This window comes from Podarcis gaigeae (genome assembly GCF_964106915.1).
Source record: "Podarcis gaigeae genome assembly, chromosome: 15".
In the NCBI taxonomy this organism is placed as follows: Eukaryota; Metazoa; Chordata; class Lepidosauria; order Squamata; family Lacertidae; genus Podarcis; species Podarcis gaigeae.
The window spans coordinates 12,042,029-12,062,343 of NC_139692.1; the positions used below are offsets into that span (position 1 = coordinate 12,042,029).

Below are 20,315 nucleotides of genomic sequence, written 5' to 3' on the forward strand. Positions count from 1 at the left end.
TAACAAAAAAAAGCTATGACTTTTACCAAATCGTATCCTTTTTATTTGCTTAAACTTGCAGCACGAAGCTGAGAGCTCATGTCACATTTGGGTCCCCTGTGCCTATAAATAAGCTGAGAAACTTATTAAATGCCAACAAATCAGCAATTGTCTAAAATTCTGCACACCCACCCACCCTGGACCCAATAGCCCTCTTGTACCCCCACCCTCCAGCCCTGCATCACAAATGTGTCTAATGCCCTTTTAAAGCTGTCTGCTGGGGGATATGTCAACATGAGGCAAAAGCAAGACTGAGCTCACACAGACGGTATCTTCGTTTCTTACTGACGCTGCTGGACTTTTAAACAAAACAGAAATCCAGATACTGCAGTCCCTTAGTAAATCTGGGAAAAGAGGAAAAGGGAGGGGGGAAGGAAAAGGACAGATGGTAAATTAGTCGCAAGTTGATATTACAAGTGTTTCTATTTTGGATCTTCTCTTAATGTTCAAAATACCACAAGTACGACAAGCATAGGAATGTTTTCCTTTATATATATATATAAAAGTTTTTAGCAGAGAAAATGCAGACACATGTGCATATACCCAGTGGCGTAGCGTGGGGGGTGCAGGGGGGGCCGGCCGCACCGGGCGCAACATCTGGGGGTTAGGGTTAGGGGGCGCAAATCCACGAGTTAGGGGGCGCAAATTACTTGCCTTGCCCCGGGTGCTGACAACCCACGCTACGCCACTGCATATACCACTATTTCATCTCTGCACCACCCACCACCTTTGCCCAAAAATGAATTAATATATTGGGAGGGGGGCACCCAAAGTTGTTGAGCTTTTTTTTAGGAAATCAAAGTTGGGGGCAGAATTGAGTAATTTCAATGCTTTTCACTTTTCATATTTGTGAATCTGCGCTATGCCCTTAGTACTGTATTGGGCTTTGGTACAATAGGAACATTAGAATAAAAATAAGAAGAATGATAACCCCCTATTTCAGTGTTACACTTTGTTTAAATTTTATTTTATTAAGTACAAATTAGAGAAAAAAATACAAATATACAAAAAATACACAAGAAAAATACGTATTACCAAGAAAATAATTAGAAAATATTTTGTCTCTTTTCATATTTAGTTTATATTTATACCTCTATAAAATACTATTCACAATAAAGAGGAGAAATGAAAGATAATGAGAGATAAGATATAAGAAAAGAGAACAAAGAGAAAACGATCAAAAGTGAAAATTTTAAAAGTAGACAAGCTCTCACACATTTTATTGTCAGTGATCTTGGGCACCATGGGGTAAGGCAGAATTAAACCCTCATTGTGTTTATACAGTAAAAGTGGGTCACAAATTCGGAATAACTTTGCCACTTTCTTGCGGAAGGCCTTCTCGTTATCCTTATTTTCAGCTCGTCCCCAGCGCTAGCTAATTTGACAGTTTTGAAAAAGAAAAAAACCGGCATCTATTTAAATGCAATTAACATGCATTGCATTGTTCCTTGGACAGAGCCAGCACAGCCGCTCATCGGAGCGACAGTCTGATTCTGCGCGACTCCCGGCGGGAGCGACGGCTCTTGTTCCGACGGAGGAGGCCGGCGGGCAGAAGCCGAGAAGCCGATTGGTGCAGAGCGCGCTCCCCCTCGTCCCGTGAGCCAATCGGCCGGCGCGTTCCGGAAAAGCCACGGCGCCCTCTGGCAGAAGGCTTCGGGTTGCCCATGGTAACCTCCAATCCGGTCTGGAAAGAGGGATGAAACGAAAGTGGTCATTGGCTCCCGCCGGGCGGGGTTGACTAGAATCTTCTCTAGGATTGGTTAAGATGGTTGAGGCGAGGATTGAAAACTTCGACGGAGGGGCCTTCACTCCCTGTGCGGGACTTGCCCGCAGGTAGGGCGCGGGCAGCCACTGCTTTGGGCTCCGCTGTGTGAGAGGGAAACCCCTGGGTCTGTTAAAGCGGCAAAGCTTGGGTTTCCAAAGGGCTTCAATCTCGCACTTCCTCTCACACAACAGCCCTGCGAGGTTTGGCTCACCTGGTTGTGCCAGGCAGGGATTCAACAGGTGAAGCTTTATGGCCTCTCACTGTTGGGAGAAGCTGCATCTATCTAACACGCCCCCCCCCCCCACTTTCCTCTTTCACACAACTGTTAAAAGCATAGAAGCGCTTAATAGGCATTTATTTTACTCTCTCCTCCCACCCCATCACTTCTGGGCCTGACCTACTTTGCAGGGTTGTTGTGAGGCCTGTTAAAGCTGGGGGGTATGGTAATATTATTATTTTATTATTATTTTATTATTATTTATTTTCAGTATTATTTATTTTATTTTATTAACTGCTAAAATGATTATTTTTTGTTATTATTTATTTTATTAACTGCTAAAGTGATTATTGTTTTATTATTAGTTATTTCATCATTTATTTAACTGCTAAAATGATTGTTTTATTGTTATTTTATCATTATTTATTAACTGCTAAAATGATTATTTTATTAATTGTTATTTATTTTATCATTTATTTTATTAACTGCTAACTGATTATTATATTATTGTTTATTTTATCATTTATTATTTTATTATCTGCTAAATGATTATTTTATTCATAACTGTTCCATCGTATCGTTATGCTTTTTTATTATGATTATTACAGTGGAACCTCTGTTGATGAACGTTTCGGAACTCGGAACACCGAAAACCCGGAAGTAACTGCTTCCGTTTTCGAACACACCTCAGAAGTCAAACTCCCGAGGCGGCTTCCGTATTGAGTTTTTCGTATTAATTTTTCTGTTTTGAGGCTTCCGTATTGCATTTTCAGTTTTCAAACGTTTCGGAAATTGGACAGTCTTCTGGAATGGATTACATTCATAAGCCAAAGCGTGTTCTTAATGTTGTACACCGACCTGGGATCTTCCGATAAAAGGCGGTAAATGAAAGGAATAAATAAAAATATAACTCAAACGAGGCTATGCGAACTATTGTGTTCTGCCCTGAGCTTGGAGATCCTTGATGGGGTACTTTATTTATCTTTTACCCTGCACTTCCACTTCCCTGGAAGCCCCCAGAATAGCTTATGGATCAAGACAGTCCCTGCCATCAGGCTCAGATGTTGTGCTGGTCCCAAGGGTTAACCGTGCGGTGAGGTCCAAGTCAGTCCAAGGTTGAGGGTGCGGTATGGAGGCTGTCGGTCAAAGCTGAAGCTGGGTCCAAGGCAGGGAGTCGGGTGAGGTCAGGAGCTCCGGCAGAAGAGCAGGACAGGGTGCAGGCAGGAACAGGCTACCAACAATGTTGCTCCTGCAACCTGGGGCTGGCTGGTTTTTATCTGCCCCGAGGCATAGGGCGGCCCCGGTCCACAGGTGACTCGCCTCTCCTGGCCTGGAGGTGAGCACTCCTTCCTCCTGCGGGAACTTAGTTCTCTCTGCCTCTCTGTCCTGAGCCTCTGCAGCTCAGGAGAGGCTGGAGGGTTACTGGACCCAGAGGCAACCTCAGCTTCCTCTCATGGGGCTGAGAGTGGAGCACCTGCAGGCAATGGGTCCTCCATCACCTCAAGAGCCAGAGCAGACTCAGCTGATGCCTGCACCTGAGGATCCAGCACAGGTGAGGACCCTTCAGCTTCAAGCCCCAGCCCCAGCTCAGCTGGTTCTGGAGGCGGGGACTCCTGTGCAGGCTGGGATTCCTCAAGTTCAGCCTCCGAGTCTGAATCCCAGGCCATCACAGATGTGTTGGAAAAGGAAAAGGGAAATTCATGCTCTTGGTTACAAGTTCTTCTAGTGATCAGGTGGGATGGAAACATAACGCAGCAAAAGGGAGAAAGCTTAAACTGTTTCATTTCTGCTCCTAGTTTGCTGCTTTGAAAGGCGCAAGAGGCCCCACCAGAAGGAGGAAGAAGCAGCGTTCGCTTACTGTGAAGTAAGTCTGTAATATTTCTACTTTGCAAGTTGGGAACTGAGAACCTCAGATCAGACCTTCATCTCATCCAGGATCCTGTTTCATACAGTGGCCAACCACAAATTGGGCATAAAGACAATGCAATGTTTTCATCCATGAGTTCTCTTAAGGGAGTTTCACATTTTATGGGGCAGCAATCATGCTTGACTGTGGCCAGTGACCTACATTTTTGGTTCAATATCCATTATTTTTAATCATTTTTTAAACCCATGTCTAGGGTTGCCATATGTTCCTCCTTTTAAAATTTTGTCCCTTCTGCTAGACATTTTTACAAGCTTCCAGATGGGCAGTAAAGACTTACTTCTTTCAGTTTGCTTTTTTTCCTAAAGAAGCCCTGGGTTCCTGTTGATCTTTTTACCAGGACAGTGGTACCTCGGGTTACATACGCTTCAGGTTACAGACGCTTCAGGTTACAGACTCCGCTAACCCAGAAATAATACCTTGGGTTAAGAACTTTGCTTCAGGATGAGAACAGAAATTGTGCTCCGGCGGCGCAGCGGCAGCAGAAGGCCCTGTTAGCTAAAGTGGTGCTTCAGGTTAAGAACAGTTTCAGGTTAAGAATGGATCTCCGGAACGAATTAAGTACTTAACCCGAGGTACCACTGTAATTGAATAGGCGTACTGGTATCTGAATGGCATGTTCATGGCTTTCCTTAATTGGTTTTAAATTACATTATGCTGTGTGATACTGTTTTTATGGTTATTTATGGTTCATGTTGTTTTTAAAATAGAATTTTACATATAATATATTCAAAAATCATACAATTCAAAGAAATTCAAAATGTACAGTACTTGGACACACTGCATTGATACATTGGTAGTATTATCTTGTTGCATGTACCGTATTTTTCGGCCCATAGGGCGCACCTAGTTTTTTTTGGGGGGGGGAATAAAGAAAAAAAAAATTCGGGATGCAGGCTGCTATGCGCAAGCCTAGGGAGCCCGGTGCGCACCGACTCCTCTCGCTCTCCAAGCTTCAGCCAAAGCCTGCATTCGCCCCATAGGGCGCACACACATTCCCCCTTCATTTTTGGAGGGGAAAAATTGTGTCCTATAGGGCGAAAAATACGGTAATTGTAATGATACACCATCCTTATATTTTTTTCAGGGGACACTGATTGTTCTTAAGATAATTTTTGTAATTTTTTTATTTCGATTCATAACGTGTATTTAAAATCTATTTTGGAAACTGCCTTGCAATGTTATTCCCCCTTAAAAGATGGCTTCTAAATATTGTAAATTAGCAACCTTGTACCTGGTGTTGTTCAAGAATTCTAAGAAACCAAAGAATCAGTTCTTAGAGGTTCTCTCTGCCATCTTGATTCAAAAAGCCACCCAATGGTATGAAAATTTATATGAAAATTTACCCCCTGATCTCAAGAGCCATCAAGCAATATTGGGTTGCAATATCTTAAGAGGTCAGGGTGGATAAAAATCAATGATTAAAAATAATAATAATTTAAAAAAATGTGTTTTTTTATTTAAATTGGATTTTTAAAATAAAATGCTTTTGGAGGAAAAATCTTTCTAAAGATAGTTTTCTATTTAAGTTACATTATAGTCCTAAGGCTATTCATCAGGAAATAAGGATTTGTTTTAAGTTTTTTATGTGTGCTAAAACTTAATCTGTTGTTGTTTTTTAAAATCATTTAACCACATCAGTTAGCAAACATGGATACATATGCTATAATATTGTTTTAGTTAAGTAAATTGTTATTAGGGAAATGATTATTTTTCTCCTTCCAATAAAGTACAGCAGAAAAGTTGTCCAAATATAAACAATAATTTCATAATTATCTATGTATTTCTAATAGTATAACCAAATTAGTAATTTTTGATATAACTGTAAAAACTACTCTGAATATTATTCCAAAAATGAAACCTTCATATGGCTGTAAATATTAAGATTATACCAGCCAGAATGAGTCTTTCTGTAAAAACAAAAGATTTAAATCAAGTCTTACTGACTAGTGATTTAAATCAAGTCTGACTAGTGATTTAAATTGATTTGATTTAAATCAAATCCACCCTGTAAGAGGTGTTGAAATGCACAGCTTCCACAGGAATGAATGGGAAAGGTGGTGCTATGCTAACAAAAAGTTCAGCAGTGCTTCTTTCTTTGCAGGATGTCTGGCACAATTCTTGGAGTTGGACCAGGAGTATTTATCTTAGCGCTGCTCTGGGTACTGACCTTGCTGCTCTGCGTGTTGTTATCCAGAGCTTCTGGACTCGCTAGGTAAGGTGCCGTCTCCTGCTGGGAAAGTAATTGGAGAGGAAACTGCTAACCACATGGATTTCAGGCAAATATTTCAGCCATTCCTCCTCAGAAGAAGGTTGGGTTCCATCATTTAATTAATTACATGTTGCTTCCCCACCTTTCACTCCAGGGAGCTCAAGGTGTGGTGATTTTTAGTGCTTTGTCACAAGAGACCCTTGATTGATTTTTGGAGGGGACAGAAAAGATATCGGAGGTGCTAACCAGCCTACTACTGATCTATTCTGAATTATTATTTTTCTCCATGTATTTTTTTTAGAGTGAAGCAACTATGTTTAGAGGGGAGGAGAATACTGCGGATTAATGGGGTTTTATAAATAAAAAAACCCGGGGCAGCAATGTTTAGGCAATGTTTTTAAAAATAAAAATTGATCAACTGAAAAGGTGCACCAATTCGTCACAGCTAATCTTTTAAAAATGCAGGTACTCATGAAAACTGCAGATAGCAAGTACCAGCTTAGAAGAAACTTTCCTTATCTTTCTCACAGAGGAGTGAATGCCTTTTCTAGGGTGATGCCTGCTATGATATCATGTAAAACAGGAGCATCCTTTTTTCCTTCAGAACTAATGTTTTTCTGAAGTTGCAAGTTTTATTTAATCAATTAATCCGCTGAAACTTGTATAATTAACCAGCCAAGATTTATTTAATTGGAGAGCAGCCTTTAAAAAACAAAACCCCAAGTCTTCAAAATGTGGATTGTGAAATTATTTGAAAAGTATAATAGACTCATTAAATCCCCTGCCACCACCAAAACAAAATGAAAGACTTCTCCGTGTTCTATCCAATTATTCTCAGGAAAGACTTGGGATATTTAATATCTTCCTTTTTACTGCATAATGTTTCATTTGTAAAATCAAATATTCATAGCATTTTTAATGAGGAAGGGTTACCTGATCATTTTGCTTGTGTCCTTGGCTTTCTTTTCTTACTTACGATTTGATAAATTAGTGAGTCTTTGCTTGTCTAATTCATCTCCAGCTATTGGCTAGGTACCCAAATTTGGTATGGCTAGGGTGTCTATTTCTTCAGCAGCTGGGAAGACCCAATATCAGGTCTTCCTATATCTTGTATCCTTTGCCCCCCCCCCCCCACAGGAGCCATATGATTGTCACCTTTTGTCTCTGCCCCCCCCTTTTTAAAAATGTAGACAACATTTTATGATTTTATCTTTGCAGTGGACATTAATGTCAATTTTTTGTTGTTCTTATTTGGCAAAGTCTATAAGTAATAAACAATGTCAAAGGAAAATTGGCAGCCACATATTCTCTACTTAATCTAATAAGTGCATCTTTTAGCTTCTCAAGACATGGTGTATATTAGCAGTTATTGCACGGCCTTTTTCTATTAAAAAAAAAAAGGAACGGAAGCTGGCATCAAAAGGATGTGGGCTGCAGAATACACTTTTTCCAGAACTGGCCATATCCTTCCGAGGATCCTTCCTGTAGTGTAGATGAGGTAGACTCCAGTCCTGGTATATTCATAGTGCACTTTTCACTGGCGTCATTGCATTGATTCTTGAAAAATTGCACCCTAAAATTACAGTCATTAAACATTTTGGGGTGTATCCAATGTAGCACTAAGTTGCTCATTCCATTAGCAAAGATTTACACTTGTGCAGAATGGGACTTCCCGCCCGCCCCAACCCAAAATCTGTTATTGGGGTTCCCTCAATCCTCTAGACAGATTTGGAGAGGGAAGGGGGTGTGGAGTTCTGCTGTGCAAACATAAATCCTTGCACTAATGAAATGAGTGCATTGAATGTCACTCTTTGCTAAAGATTTGTCCATTTGGGGCTGCTCTGGGAGGTTCTATTGTCCACTGTGATGCAAGGAGGAGCTGAGGTGCTTGCAAACAGCAGAAGATGCTAGCATAAAGGTAAAGGTAAAGGTACCCCTGCCCGTACGGGCCAGTCTTGACAGACTCTGGGGTTGTGCGCCCATCTCACTCAAGAGGCCAGGGGCCAGCGCTGTCCGGAGACACTTCCGGGTCACGTGGCCAGCGTGACATCGCTGCTCTGGCGAGCCAGAGCCGCACACGGAAACGCCGTTTACCTTCCCGCTGGTAAGCGGTCCCTATTTATCTACTTGCACCCGGAAGTGCTTTCGAACTGCTAGGTTGGCAGGCGCTGGGACCGAGCAGCGGGAGCGCACCCCGCCGCAGGGATTCGAACCGCCGACCTTTCGATCGGCAAGTCCTAGGCGCTGAGGCTTTTAACCCACAGCGCCACCTGCGTCGATGCTAGCATACTGGAAGCCAAATCCTGTGCAGGTCTTCACACCTGGATGCCTGGCATAGTCTGTTAAATTTCCTGGATCAGTGGGAGAGAAGGCAGCCATAGCTCCCTTCTACCTGTTCTCACCACTTTCACCATCTAGATTCCTGGGTTCTTACTTGCTGGTAGCAGACAAGGGAATGAGCAGATTCTATGACCAGGAAGGTAAAGGGTGGGAACTGCCCTGGTTGCTTTCTGCTCTGCCCTATTGGTGCATTTAAAGGAGTGTGTGCCCAGGTAGTGACATGGAGCAACTCTATGCGGGCTCTATGGAGCAACTCTTCTAAGAAAGTGTGGCTAGGATTAGCAGTGATTCCTGTGGTTTCTCCTCTCTCTCCAGGTTCTCTGTCATTGTAGTTTTCTTAGCTGCTGTGATGATCACGTTGGTTCTGTTGCTTTTCCCTCGTGCCAGTGAGTTGCCTACACCGGCTACAGAAATTAAGGTAAAGTTATTGAGAAGCTCGCCCTCCACAAATCTGTAGCATTTCATACTAACGGTTTCAAATACGTGCTGTTTATAAGCCAACACAGATTTCAAGAGGGCCAAGTTCTAGCACCAAGTATAGTCCCAGTGAATTTGCATCAGTACAAGGGGTTGGCTAATTGAACATTTCCCAAGGGAAATCAAATGCCGCCAGGTTGAGTGAGTCATCGTTGGGAAAGGGATAAGAGAACTCAGCATGCTGCCACGAAAGGGCTACAAGATGACGTAAGGCCACAATTGGTATTTGGGAGTCAGGTGTTCAGGCTGAGAGCAGGCACTTATTTAGTTATTTGACTTATTAATCTCATTCTACCTAGAAGGTCTCCAGTCAGCTTACATTTAAATTCATAAACATAAATGCATTATACCATAGCTGGGGGGGGGGAATAAAACATTAAATGTTTTCATTCAATAATCAAAAACAGCCCCACCACCCCACGAGCCATAGGAAGGCAGGGAATGGGAAGCCTTTCACTAGTACTGAAAGGATGTAAGGGAAGGTGCTAGTTGGAACTCAGTGGGGAGAGCATTCCACAGTTGAGGAGCCACGACTGAAAAGACTCTCCCTTCTCATCACGCTCTGAATCATCCCCACAGAAAAGGGACACGGGGGCCTCAGATGATGTGTCCTTAGGTACCTTGAATGCCAGTGGACTGAAGACAAGTTTAGAGGTCAGGTGGGAGCCAGTAAGTTTGGAAGTGAAGAGAACCAGCTGGCATGCCTTAGTAGCTAATTGTCCAGACTGAGCAAAGTCAGCAGGATTCATTCATTCACTCATTCAGAAATTTATAGCCCTGCATTTTGAGGAACTTTCTTCCCAGAGCAGCTTACAGTCTCTAGTAAAAACCAACTCCACCCAACAAACAATAAACCCACCGTAAAAAAAAAAAGTGAAATACTGAAATAGAAGACAATACAGATGGGGGCCTGTGAAAACAGTTTTCTTGTCAACCATTAAAAATGAAAGAAAGTCTTGAGGGTGGGGTGGTGGTGGTTAGTGTTTAATTACATCTCTCAAACAGCCTGATTTAGCAGCAGGATCTCTGTTCCTTTGACCCTTCCCATTCCCAAAGCCAACAAACAAACAAACACAACCCCTTTCAGTTGAAAAGTGGCTGTGTGTGTGTGTAACTTGAGGATTCTCACTAGCTGAAATGGGGCCTTCCTCTTCAAGACAAGGAAGGTTGCGATTTGAGTGCCCTGCTTTCAAATACAGGCCTTTCTGAAGGCCTTTGTATCGCCTCGGCGTTACCTGACTCCCCAGGCCAGGAGAATACTGTATTGGAAACAAAATGACATATAACCATACCGATACATTAATACAAATCATCATGAATGCACAATGAAGAGGACCTCTGGAGAGCCCCTTGATCTCTTCATTTGATTGATGGCATTAGGTAGGTAGGAAGGGGAAAGAAGAAAACCATTTCAGATGTTGGTTCATGCAGCCCCCAACCCCCCCCCCCCATCATGCAGGCAGGCTTATTTGCAGATGCCGCAGACTTCCTATCTTTGTCCATACATGGAAATTTGTGTGTGCCCCTGAAGACATTTTTATTTGGTACATGCTGGCACAAGGAAGGTACGTCAGGTGCATATGGATCACGTGGTCATGGCCTTGGATGCCTCCTTAGGTGCAGGAGTGCCCTTGCTTCAGCAGTTCACTATGTTAAGGCCCTACATGCCAGAGAAATGTGAACCGGGGCTCTTCAGGGTTTGCATCTCCCAAACAAGAAAGATGGCTTCCCATTGGAATCTCCCATTAGCTGGAGATTGAGGGAGGTTGCAGTGCCAATATAAGAGCCATAATTACCATTAGGTGTAATGGAGATAAATGAAGGACAATCAAAATGCATTCAACTAATCTTTCATAGAAAATATTGCAGTGTGGGTGCGCTTCATAATGTACCTGTAAAAGACAATGGTGTTATGTGTGATATAGTGATACACAGAAGGAAAAATCAATCTGTATAAAAAGCATTGCGGTTTGTTGCCTGAGATTAATCAATGGCTTAATTTACAATATGCATCAACATTTCGCCTCCACATTGCCACTGTTATCATTTACTTACATTTTCTTTTGTCCGTCTGCACTCTGCTTCCTTTTACCCAGTTGAAAGAGTAAGATCTCTAGATAGTGGGAGGGATTCTAGTTCAGGTGCAGGGCATGTCCTTTGCATGCAGAAGGTCCCTGGTTCAATTGCTGGTATCTCCAGCGTGGGGAAGAAATAGTAGCTTAGTAGTAAAGCACATGCAGAAATGGGTTTTGGATCCTTATTCAAGCCAAGAACTGCATTACCCCAATGGGAAGCTGTCAATGACTCTTTCCAGAACTGGACAGGGCAAGAGCCAAGAGTTTGTACAATCCCACCCCTTTAGTGCACGCAGAACCACAAAAAGCAAGGCCTAGGTGCTGGAATGAGGGAGAAAGAGCAGAGGAGCATTTATTTGCTATGCGCTGAGAAAGGGACTCCATTTCTCAGTGTGTGGCATAGAAGCAAAGCAGTCTGCTTGCAAGGAAAGAGAGTGATTCCTTTCTCTTCATGCAGCATAGAAATGCTGCCATCTGCCCATGGAGAAAAGGAGTTCCTTCCTTGCTGTGAAGCACAAAAAGAAGAGAGCAGTTGGTGGGGAAGGTTTCATGGACCAGACCTAGGTTCAATCCATGGCATCTCTAGGTAAAAACAGTGCAGATGATGAGCAGGTGATGAGACGGACCCTGCCCAAGATCCTGGAGAGTACCAGTCAGAGGAGGGCAAATAGTCTGATCTGGTGTAAGGCAGCACCTTAAGTTTCTGCAATCCGCTTCATGTCAGAGGACTCTTAATTCCAAAGTAGGGAGTGAGTTTTTTGTCTAGACAGTCCACTATTGAATCTTGGTTGGGGGCTAATTTTGTCTTCAGACGTTGGAGTGGAGAAAATCTTTTTTTTTTTTTTAAGTGTTTGAGCTAGGAAGATGACCCTGGAATGGAATGTTTGCATTATTTACCCAAGTCACCCTATTAGGTGCATTATAGCAGCCTGAGGGGAAATGCTTTTACACTGAAGTCTGTTTGCAAAGTGAATCTGTTTCCACTCTGGGTCATTTGCAAGAGAAATAGGTTGCTTCACTAGAAGGTGCATAGAAGATGCCTGGCTTTGCGTTCATCAGCACATGGGCATACTTGCCTGTAACCAGGTTTATTGCATATTAGCAGGAAACTCTGGTTGCGACTGCTTGTTAAAATATTGTGGAAGCTATCTGGTACCTCTTTCTGCTCCTTTTTCATTTTTCTGATATCCAGCAGTAGTTGGAAGAAGGTGGATCAGGATCAACTGGTAGATCTCTGAGTAACTTGCAGCAGATCAGCAGGGACTTCCAACTCCTAGTGGAAGTCAACAATAGAGAAAACAAAAAAAGCTGTTTTTAGTTCCTAAATTAGGATATCAAGTATGTGCACACATGGGAAAGAAATGGAAGGGATCTGTCTGAGAGTTCCTGGGCTGAATATTCAGCCCGTCACTTTGCATGTAGCAGGAAACAAGCCCCAAAGCCACAGTTACACTATACCTTGGCTTACAAATCCCAGTTTGTACAGAAGCCAGCTTTAAACCATGGCTGTGTAGCTTGGCTTCTTTGAAAGCCAGTGACCATATTTTCGTGGTTTGCATGTAACAGGAAACTATGGTTAACCATGGCTTCCTGGTTTGTTTCCCTGCTTGTCGGAAGGGACTGCATGCGACTGCAAGGAGTTCATGCATATCCCAGCTTATTAAACAAGGGTTTGATCATTTATACACGGTCCAGCTTTCCCTCTGTGTTCAACTTGTTTTCCTGACAGCTCCTCGCATAACTGTTTTAACTTCTGCTCCACCACATCTCATTGCAGAGAAAAGTCCTAAGAATAGAGCAAAGGTCCATCTAATCCAGTGTCCTGTTCCCCACAGTGGCTCTGCAAAGCCCAGAAGCAGAGCATAAAGACAATAGCCCTCCCTACTCTTCCCCCCCCCCCACCTCAAATGGTAATCAGAGGCACATGGCCTCTGAACACAGGTGTTTCATTTAGTCATTGTGCCTAAATCAATGGAAGTGTCCTATGTAGATTTGTTTCATCCTCTCTTCAAAGCCATTTAAGCCAGTTGTCCTCGCCATAAAAATAGAAAGAGCCCTGCTGGGTCAGGCCAAAGACCCACCTAGCCCAGCACCCAGCCAGGTGCCTTTGGGTAGCCCACAAGGATGACACAAACACAACAGTACTCTCCCAGCTTGTGGTTCCTAGCAGCTAGTATTCAAAGGCATCCTGTATCAACATAGCTAGGGGCATGTATGTGTGGATTAGTTCTACTTCTTCTCTACCTGCCAAATCTTATGCAAGCTTCCATTAATGGTTGCCTTTGCTCTTAACTGAGATTGCCTTAATACCTATGTTCTGACTAAGAAACCTGCATAGGTTGAAAGCTTGTATATATTCAGCAAGCTTTCCACTGTGACCCCATGGTCACCAATGCCACATTCCCTGTTATTCCTCCCTCTTCTGCCTGCCTCCTTGCCTGATTATTGTGCTCTGATATTACTGCATCCTGCCTGTTTGCCTCCAAGAGTCTCCAGCATCCAGTGGAGCTTTCTCGGGGTGATACCCTGCCCAAAAGGTTACCTTTCCCTTCTATTTTTGTTCCACCTGTAACAACAAGACGCTTTTTATTTCTGTTGTTGCTTAATTTTAATGTATTGGTGGTTAGTTTTGGCTCTTTGTCTGCTAGGTCTTTGATGTTAATTTCAGCCTGGCAATTGTGTTTTAATGATGGATTGTTGTTAAATTTGTGCCTGTGTTTGCATTTTTGGGAAGCCCTTCAAGCACCTCTATTGAAAGGGAAAAGCAGGGTATAAATCTTTGTTACTTGTAAGTCACTTTGCAAGGATTTGTAGCCTGGAAGGTGGAACGATAAATGCTGCAGTGAGATGCATAAATCTGTGCTGTTACACGCTACAAGCAAAAGGCCAAACTATTTGATCCAAAGAGTTACTAGATTCTTCTCCATGTCCTCTTTTTCAGAAGCCTTGAACCCTCAGCCCATTTCTCTACATTGCCCTAAATTTAAAAAGAGAAAGAGAAAAGTTATTCACGGTTGTGTTTTTTGTTGCTTCAGAGTTAAATCTTTTGATTTAACAGACTGACAGTCTGTTAAGAAGACTGCTGAATAAATGGCTGGCAATGAAGATGCGGATTTTAATTGTGATGATCACATCATCTTTGATCCTGGAAGCTCTTTTTTAATTATCTTGGTGCTGACACTTGGCTGCTATTAGAGTGCTTATCCCACCTCCGGGTGCCCTTTCTCCAGAGGCAACAGTAATCCTACCCGCTTTCCCCCCAAACCCCCACTTTCACTAGCACAGCTGCTGCCTCCAGCAGATTTCACCGATAATCAAATGTTCCTTCTCAAGGCTTTCCCCTGCTGCAAGATTAACAACCTCCCCCCCACCCCCGGTCTGAATTTCCATTACCAGCAGTTTGGCTCCCTCATGGATCAGCTTCGGAGGAAATTCTCCCTCTTCCCAAAGGTTTCCTGGTCCTAATTATTTAAACTCCACATTCATTACATAGTCCTTCTCCTGTCTTCATCTCCTAGAGACACTGGGAATGTTTTGAGCTCTCTGGCTCAAAGGCTCCTTCCTGACTGCATTCCTCTACAAGGCCCCGCTGCCGCCACACTCCAACAGCAGGGGAAATCACCTAGACTTACTTAGGACAGCTGTATCTTTCTTTCTTCTTCTGAAGAACTTTATTGTCTGCAATTTCAGTTTATAGCACATGGACCCTTGTTACAAAGAATTAAAGCCTCATTTCTCGGACCCCAAAGCGTCTGTTGGGGGTGGAATTGCATTTTCCCTTGCCAACTTGGTCACTGCAATTTGGAGTGCTGCCCAGAATGTGATTACATGGGAAAATAGGGATTTGCCCTGTACTGAGTCCTTCAAGCGAGTTACTGTCAACATGGACTGGCCCAGGGTTCCAGATGGTCCTACCTGGAGATGCCCGAGATTCAACTTGGGGCTTTCTGCATGCAGAGCATGTAATGTAATGTGCCACTCTGCCACAGCAAGAGTGTCATGGACAACTGTTAAGTAGTGTCTGTGCTTCTAGGACAAGGACAGAAGACAACTTCTCCCATCTCCTTAGCTGCAAGGAGATTTATGCTAGATACTAAATGTGACAAATCCAGACTTTGCCTTGATTGTGCTCCCCCACCCCCTGATGTGCTCTTGGATGCATGCCGCGTGATATTTGCAAAAGAAAGGAAGACAGAGTAGTGTTGCACAGCTTCCTCATATACACACAGCAAAGTTTTCCCTCCACCCCACTCCATTCCAGAGAGCAACTAGGGATAGTAGAATTGCTATTTTCTCACTCAAGGGTAGGCAGAAGGTAGACCAGTGCCCACTTTTTGGACCACTGAACAATGCCTGGTAGGTCCGCTTGGTTGCTTGGAATTCTTGCAAAGAATGCTCACCTCGGTGTCTCCTGGTCTGAACCAGCAAACCACTACCTATGCTGGTTTGCAGTCCTGTACATGCACTTTTGCTTAACACTGATGATGATGGTGGTGGTGGTTGTGGTGATTTTATACCTCGCCCATCTGGCTGGGTTCCCCCAGCCACTCTGGGCGGCTCACAGCATATCTAAAAACATAATAAAAACACCAAACGTTAAAAACCTCCCAATACAGGGCTGCCTTCAGATGTCTTCTAAAAGTTGTGTAGTTCTTTATCTCCTTGACATCTCAAGGGATTCCACAGGGCGGGCGCCGCTGCTGGGAAGACCCTCTGCCTGGTTCCATGTAACTTTGCTTCTTGCAGTAATAATTAATAATGGCAGAACTGCACCAAGCTCTTGTGTGGCTACAAGATGCTCAGGGCACCCTTGATTCACAAAGGCAGATCTGCCTTGTGTCCTGAAGGACCAGGCTGCTGGTGGCATAGGGCACCCATAGTAGGGCACCAAGAAGTGCCTGTTGGAGACTGGTTCAATATGAGACATCCTAGCTTCTTAAGAGGTGGGAAAGGTGCTATGGGTTTGAGACCTAGGAGCCAAGGGGGGCTGCAGCAGTAGAGTTCAGCAGGTAACAAGTCTATGTTGGAAATGAACAGGAGTCTGCTGTACATTTGGAGCTGGAAACAAGTGATATCACAAGTATGTTCTGGCCTTGGTGATGGAGGTGGTGCAAAAAGGCAAGGAGAGGCAATGAAGAAAGAGCAGTGGATCCAGCGAAGAAGGCTGCATGTCCTAAGAAGCGGAGCAGCTAATGCTCTGTTTCATGGAAATATTTATACCTAGCAGGTGTCAGACAGGGCCAGTCGTCTGCTCTGAGTGTAGAGTCTTGCAAAGTAGTACCGCATTGGCCTGAATATAAGCCACACCCAAATATAAGTCGCTCCATTAAAATTTCGCAGGCACTCACACCCGTTCCGTTTTACCGTATGTCTGTTTCAGCAGCGATGTCGTAAAAGCCCATTTTTGTAAGGTTGCAAATTTAAGCCACACTTCAACTTTTCATGGTCAGAGTTTGGAAAAAAAAGTGAGGCTTGTATTCAGGCCAGTACGGTATTCCTTCTGTTTTGGAACCCATTACTAGGTTAAGCCTGGTGTCAAAGCAAATCTGTCCCTGTATATCTGAATTTTCAGTCCTGGCCATATTTCAGCTACCACTCTCTACCCTCCATATTGTTCTTTTCCTCTATAGAATCACAGCAGGATCAGGAGAAACTGTGGAAGCTGGACTTAGCAGTGCAGTCTCTCTCTGAGAGACACTCCTGCACCGCAAAAGAGTCCATTCCGAGGATCTCTAGGACTCACCTCGGCAGCAGCCCAGCACAATATGGTATCAATAATACATGCCCTGAGCTTTCGGCACCCAAAGCCTGCTAATTGGCTAATTAAAAAGTGCAGTGTGTTGAGCGAGCAAACATGTCACCCACAGGAGACTTGTTCTGTAGCGGAGCCGAGGTCAAACTTGTGTTAATGCTGTTTCATGAAACTCACCTTTGCTGTAAGCAGAGTGTAGAGCAGTCCCAGGAGCTGGGAAGAGGGTGTGGGAACCCGTCTCTTACTGATGGGGTGGGGTGCCTCACTACCAAACTCTTCTTTTTATTTTTTTTCCCCCAGGCTGTTCAGGGGTTCTTATATGGCAGCTTTAACCTCATTCCTCCTCTCTTGTCCTAGCATGCATATCTACTTATATTTGTAGGGCAAACTGTCCGCTTTAACTTACCGGGGTTCAGTTTTCACTGCAAGGGCAGGGGGGCAACCGTGGGGCAGACAGAGCACAAGCCAGCCGGACCCCTGGCTTCTTGCAAATAATTCAAGCCTTAATGAGCATGGAAGGAAAACTCAGAGACTTTTAATTTGTGCATTTATTCATTCCAGCAGCTTTTTTTTTAACTGTAAACAAGAATTGAATTCACTCTTGCGTGAGAATATATTTGATACGAAATACAATTTGTTGAATTTGGTGGGATAAGTCCTCTGACCGGAGGCCAAAGCTACAGTATATGCTGCTGATTCTTTTTGTTGCTGTGATTTCTCTTTAACTCTTTCTTGATTTTTTTATCCTGAGACGTTGAATTTCACCTATCGTCTCCTTCTTGAAGTTGGCAAGGCATTGCAATGTTTGGCTTCTGGTTGTTGCAGTTTTAGCATATGGCTCTCAGGATAGCTCATAATGAAATAGAATCAACAATGAAATCAATGCAAGACAGGAAAATTCAAATTGACTGTAAAACAGCCAACAACAGAGCAGTACTTAAAATATACATACAATGGTGGCCAAAATTGTGGAAACCTTTTGGAAAAAGCGTGTTTCCAAGGTTTGATGGCTTATAACACCACTTTGTTTTGGAGTAATACCATAAAATTATATATCACTGGAAAGATAATTTAATGAAGAATGTAATGCAACAAAGTTTGTTCAATTATCTGTATTCTATCAAAAGTTATAGCCAAATTACCAGAAAAAAGGAAGCACAACTTGCTTAGGTTGATATGCAGTACCTTTCCTTCATTTGAATGTAGCCAATGAGCATGAGTGTTAGAGAGCCAGTCATCAAACCTCAGAAAAACACTTTCCCCAAAAGGTTTCCACAATTTTGTTCACTAGTGTAGGACTTTAAAAGATGGGTTTTTGTATGGCCCTGAAAAGATACCAGATTAGGAGCCAAGCAAGCCTTCTTAGGGAGAGAGTTCCATGAGCAGAAACACTCCATCACCAATGAAGAAACCCTTTCCTCTGTTTCCTGCCTTGCCTCTCACAATAAGGCCTCCTAGTGGAGAGACTGTCAGTGAGCTTGGCGCACAAAAAGGTTGATGTTCAAGTCTTTCCGCGGTGTTTGCTCACCCAGGCAGAGGGAGCAAGGGATGAGATGCATCAGCCATTCCATCTGGCAGTGGCTGTGTGGCAGGCAGGGAAAGAAGTGTGCAGGGACACTTCATTGGCGCTGCTGAGAGACCCTCAATGCTTGGCTCCTCTCGCTGAACTGTTTTCCATTCCAGCTGCTCAGTGTAAGAGCTTTGTAACAAATAATTATTTCCCGAGTTTGCTTTCCCTGCTCCAAATACACTTTCCTTTTGTGTCGTGTCTTTTTAGATGTTAACCCTGAGCGCAGGAGATTCGTCTTGCTTTCATTAATCTGTGAGCACCCCTTTTATTTATTTAAGAGGGCCTTCTCGGTAGTGGCGCCCGCCCTGTGGAACACCCTCCCATCAGATGTGAAGGAAATAAGCAACTATCTGAGTTTTAGAAGACATCTGAAGGCAGCCCTGTTTAGGGAAGTTTTTAATGCTTGATGTTTTATCTTGTTTTTAATATTCTGTTGGGAGCTGTCCAGAGTGGCTGGGGAAACCCAGCCAGATGGGTGGGGTATAAATAAATAAATGATGATGATGATGATGAAATAGAACCATCTAATTGCACATCTATGCAGCATTTTTCAAATTGGGCCTTGTGAGCCTTTAATGCAACCCTTCACTGCCTCCATACACCAAGAACTTCAGCCTGTCTGGCCTTTATCTGATGTCCAGCCAGCCATATTATCTTAGAATTCTAGAGTTGGAAATAAACAACTGTCTGACTTTTAGAAGACATCTGAAGACAGCCCTGTTTAGGGAAGTTTTTAATGTTTGATTCTATTTTTAATATTCTGTTGGGAGCCGCTCAGAGTGGGAAACCCAGCCAGATGGGTGGGGTATAAATAAATAAATTATTATTATTATTATTCAAAGGAGAAGAAAAACAAGTAAGTCTGCTGTTATTGATATGCTCAGCTGTCACTTGTGCAATTTGTCTTCTCAGATTGTCGACACCTTCTTTATCGGCCGCTTCGCCCTGCTGTCCCTTCTCTGTGTGGTCTTCATTGGGTGCCTCTTCATGGTTTTGGTTCACTATGTACTGCAACCAGTGTATGCCAAGCCCTTGCGAACCGCTTCTTAAGAAGACAAGCTGCCAGTCGCTGGTGCCACTTTGTCCTTGGGGAGCAATACTTTTCTTTAACAAAAGGAAAGCAAACTTAAATTGCTGCGATCAAAATGTTCTGTTAATTTTTAAATATATGTGTGTATGTATAATTTTGTTACTAATATCATGTTGTATGACATCCTGAGCTTTTCGGTAGAAGAGAGATTGCAAATTTTGTAAATACAGTTAAATGTAATGCAAGTTCTATGCCTGCTCTTCATGTTGTGGTCGTCCCTGTCCCCCCCTTCAGTTCACCTCCCTTGCAAAATATGTTTATAAGGTGTGTTTACATAGCAGTAGCAGTATAGGTTGGCTGTATTGATTCTGGTCCATGTCAACTATAGTATTAGTAGCTGCTGTTTAGCTAGGACAACTTATTAAATAAAGAGACATTTTTTCACATTAAATTCCGATTTGACTTTTAACCAGTTTCTGTTTCCCTCTATGCTGTAGTCAAAGAAACTATGCCTGTGTATTTCTTTGTGGTAACTTCTGTATTTAGTGGTTTTAATTTAATGGATCCCCAAGGGCTTATTTATTATCTTCCCCCCTCCTTCCTGACACAGGTGAGAGATGCTAATGAGTCCCTCTGAGAAGTGGCTGGGCTGAGTTGTTCCAGGAGGACAAAAAGGAAACAGATCATTTTTCTTAGTCACCAAATTATTGTTGTCTACCCCTTTAAAAAAAAAAAGTACAGAGAAGCCCATATCTGATTTAATGCCTCTCTTGGGGCTGAACCTCATGGTGCATTAAAAAAAACAAACCTGAGCTGGGAGTCATTTCACATCTGCCTGCACACACAGAAAGGGGAAAACGTAATGTCTGAATGGATGAGTTGGAGATCTTGTTTATGCTCACACAAAGTCCGGA

The 20,315-nt window shown here is 43.1% G+C and overlaps 1 protein-coding gene across 1 annotated transcript; it reads left to right on the forward strand.

The window, feature by feature from the left end:
* The first annotated feature begins 1,792 nt into the window (after window positions 1-1,792).
* TMEM218 (transmembrane protein 218) lies at window positions 1,793-19,870 on the forward strand. The gene is made up of 7 exons (XM_083713871.1): window positions 1,793-2,043; window positions 2,630-2,902; window positions 3,818-3,885; window positions 6,050-6,160; window positions 8,813-8,915; window positions 19,284-19,429; window positions 19,743-19,870. Exons 4-6 carry the CDS (start codon window positions 6,051-6,053, stop codon window positions 19,419-19,421), a joined length of 351 nt encoding a protein of 116 aa, XP_083569997.1. The 5' UTR covers window positions 1,793-2,043; window positions 2,630-2,902; window positions 3,818-3,885; window position 6,050; the 3' UTR covers window positions 19,422-19,429; window positions 19,743-19,870.
* Window positions 19,871-20,315: the final 445 nt, after the last annotated feature.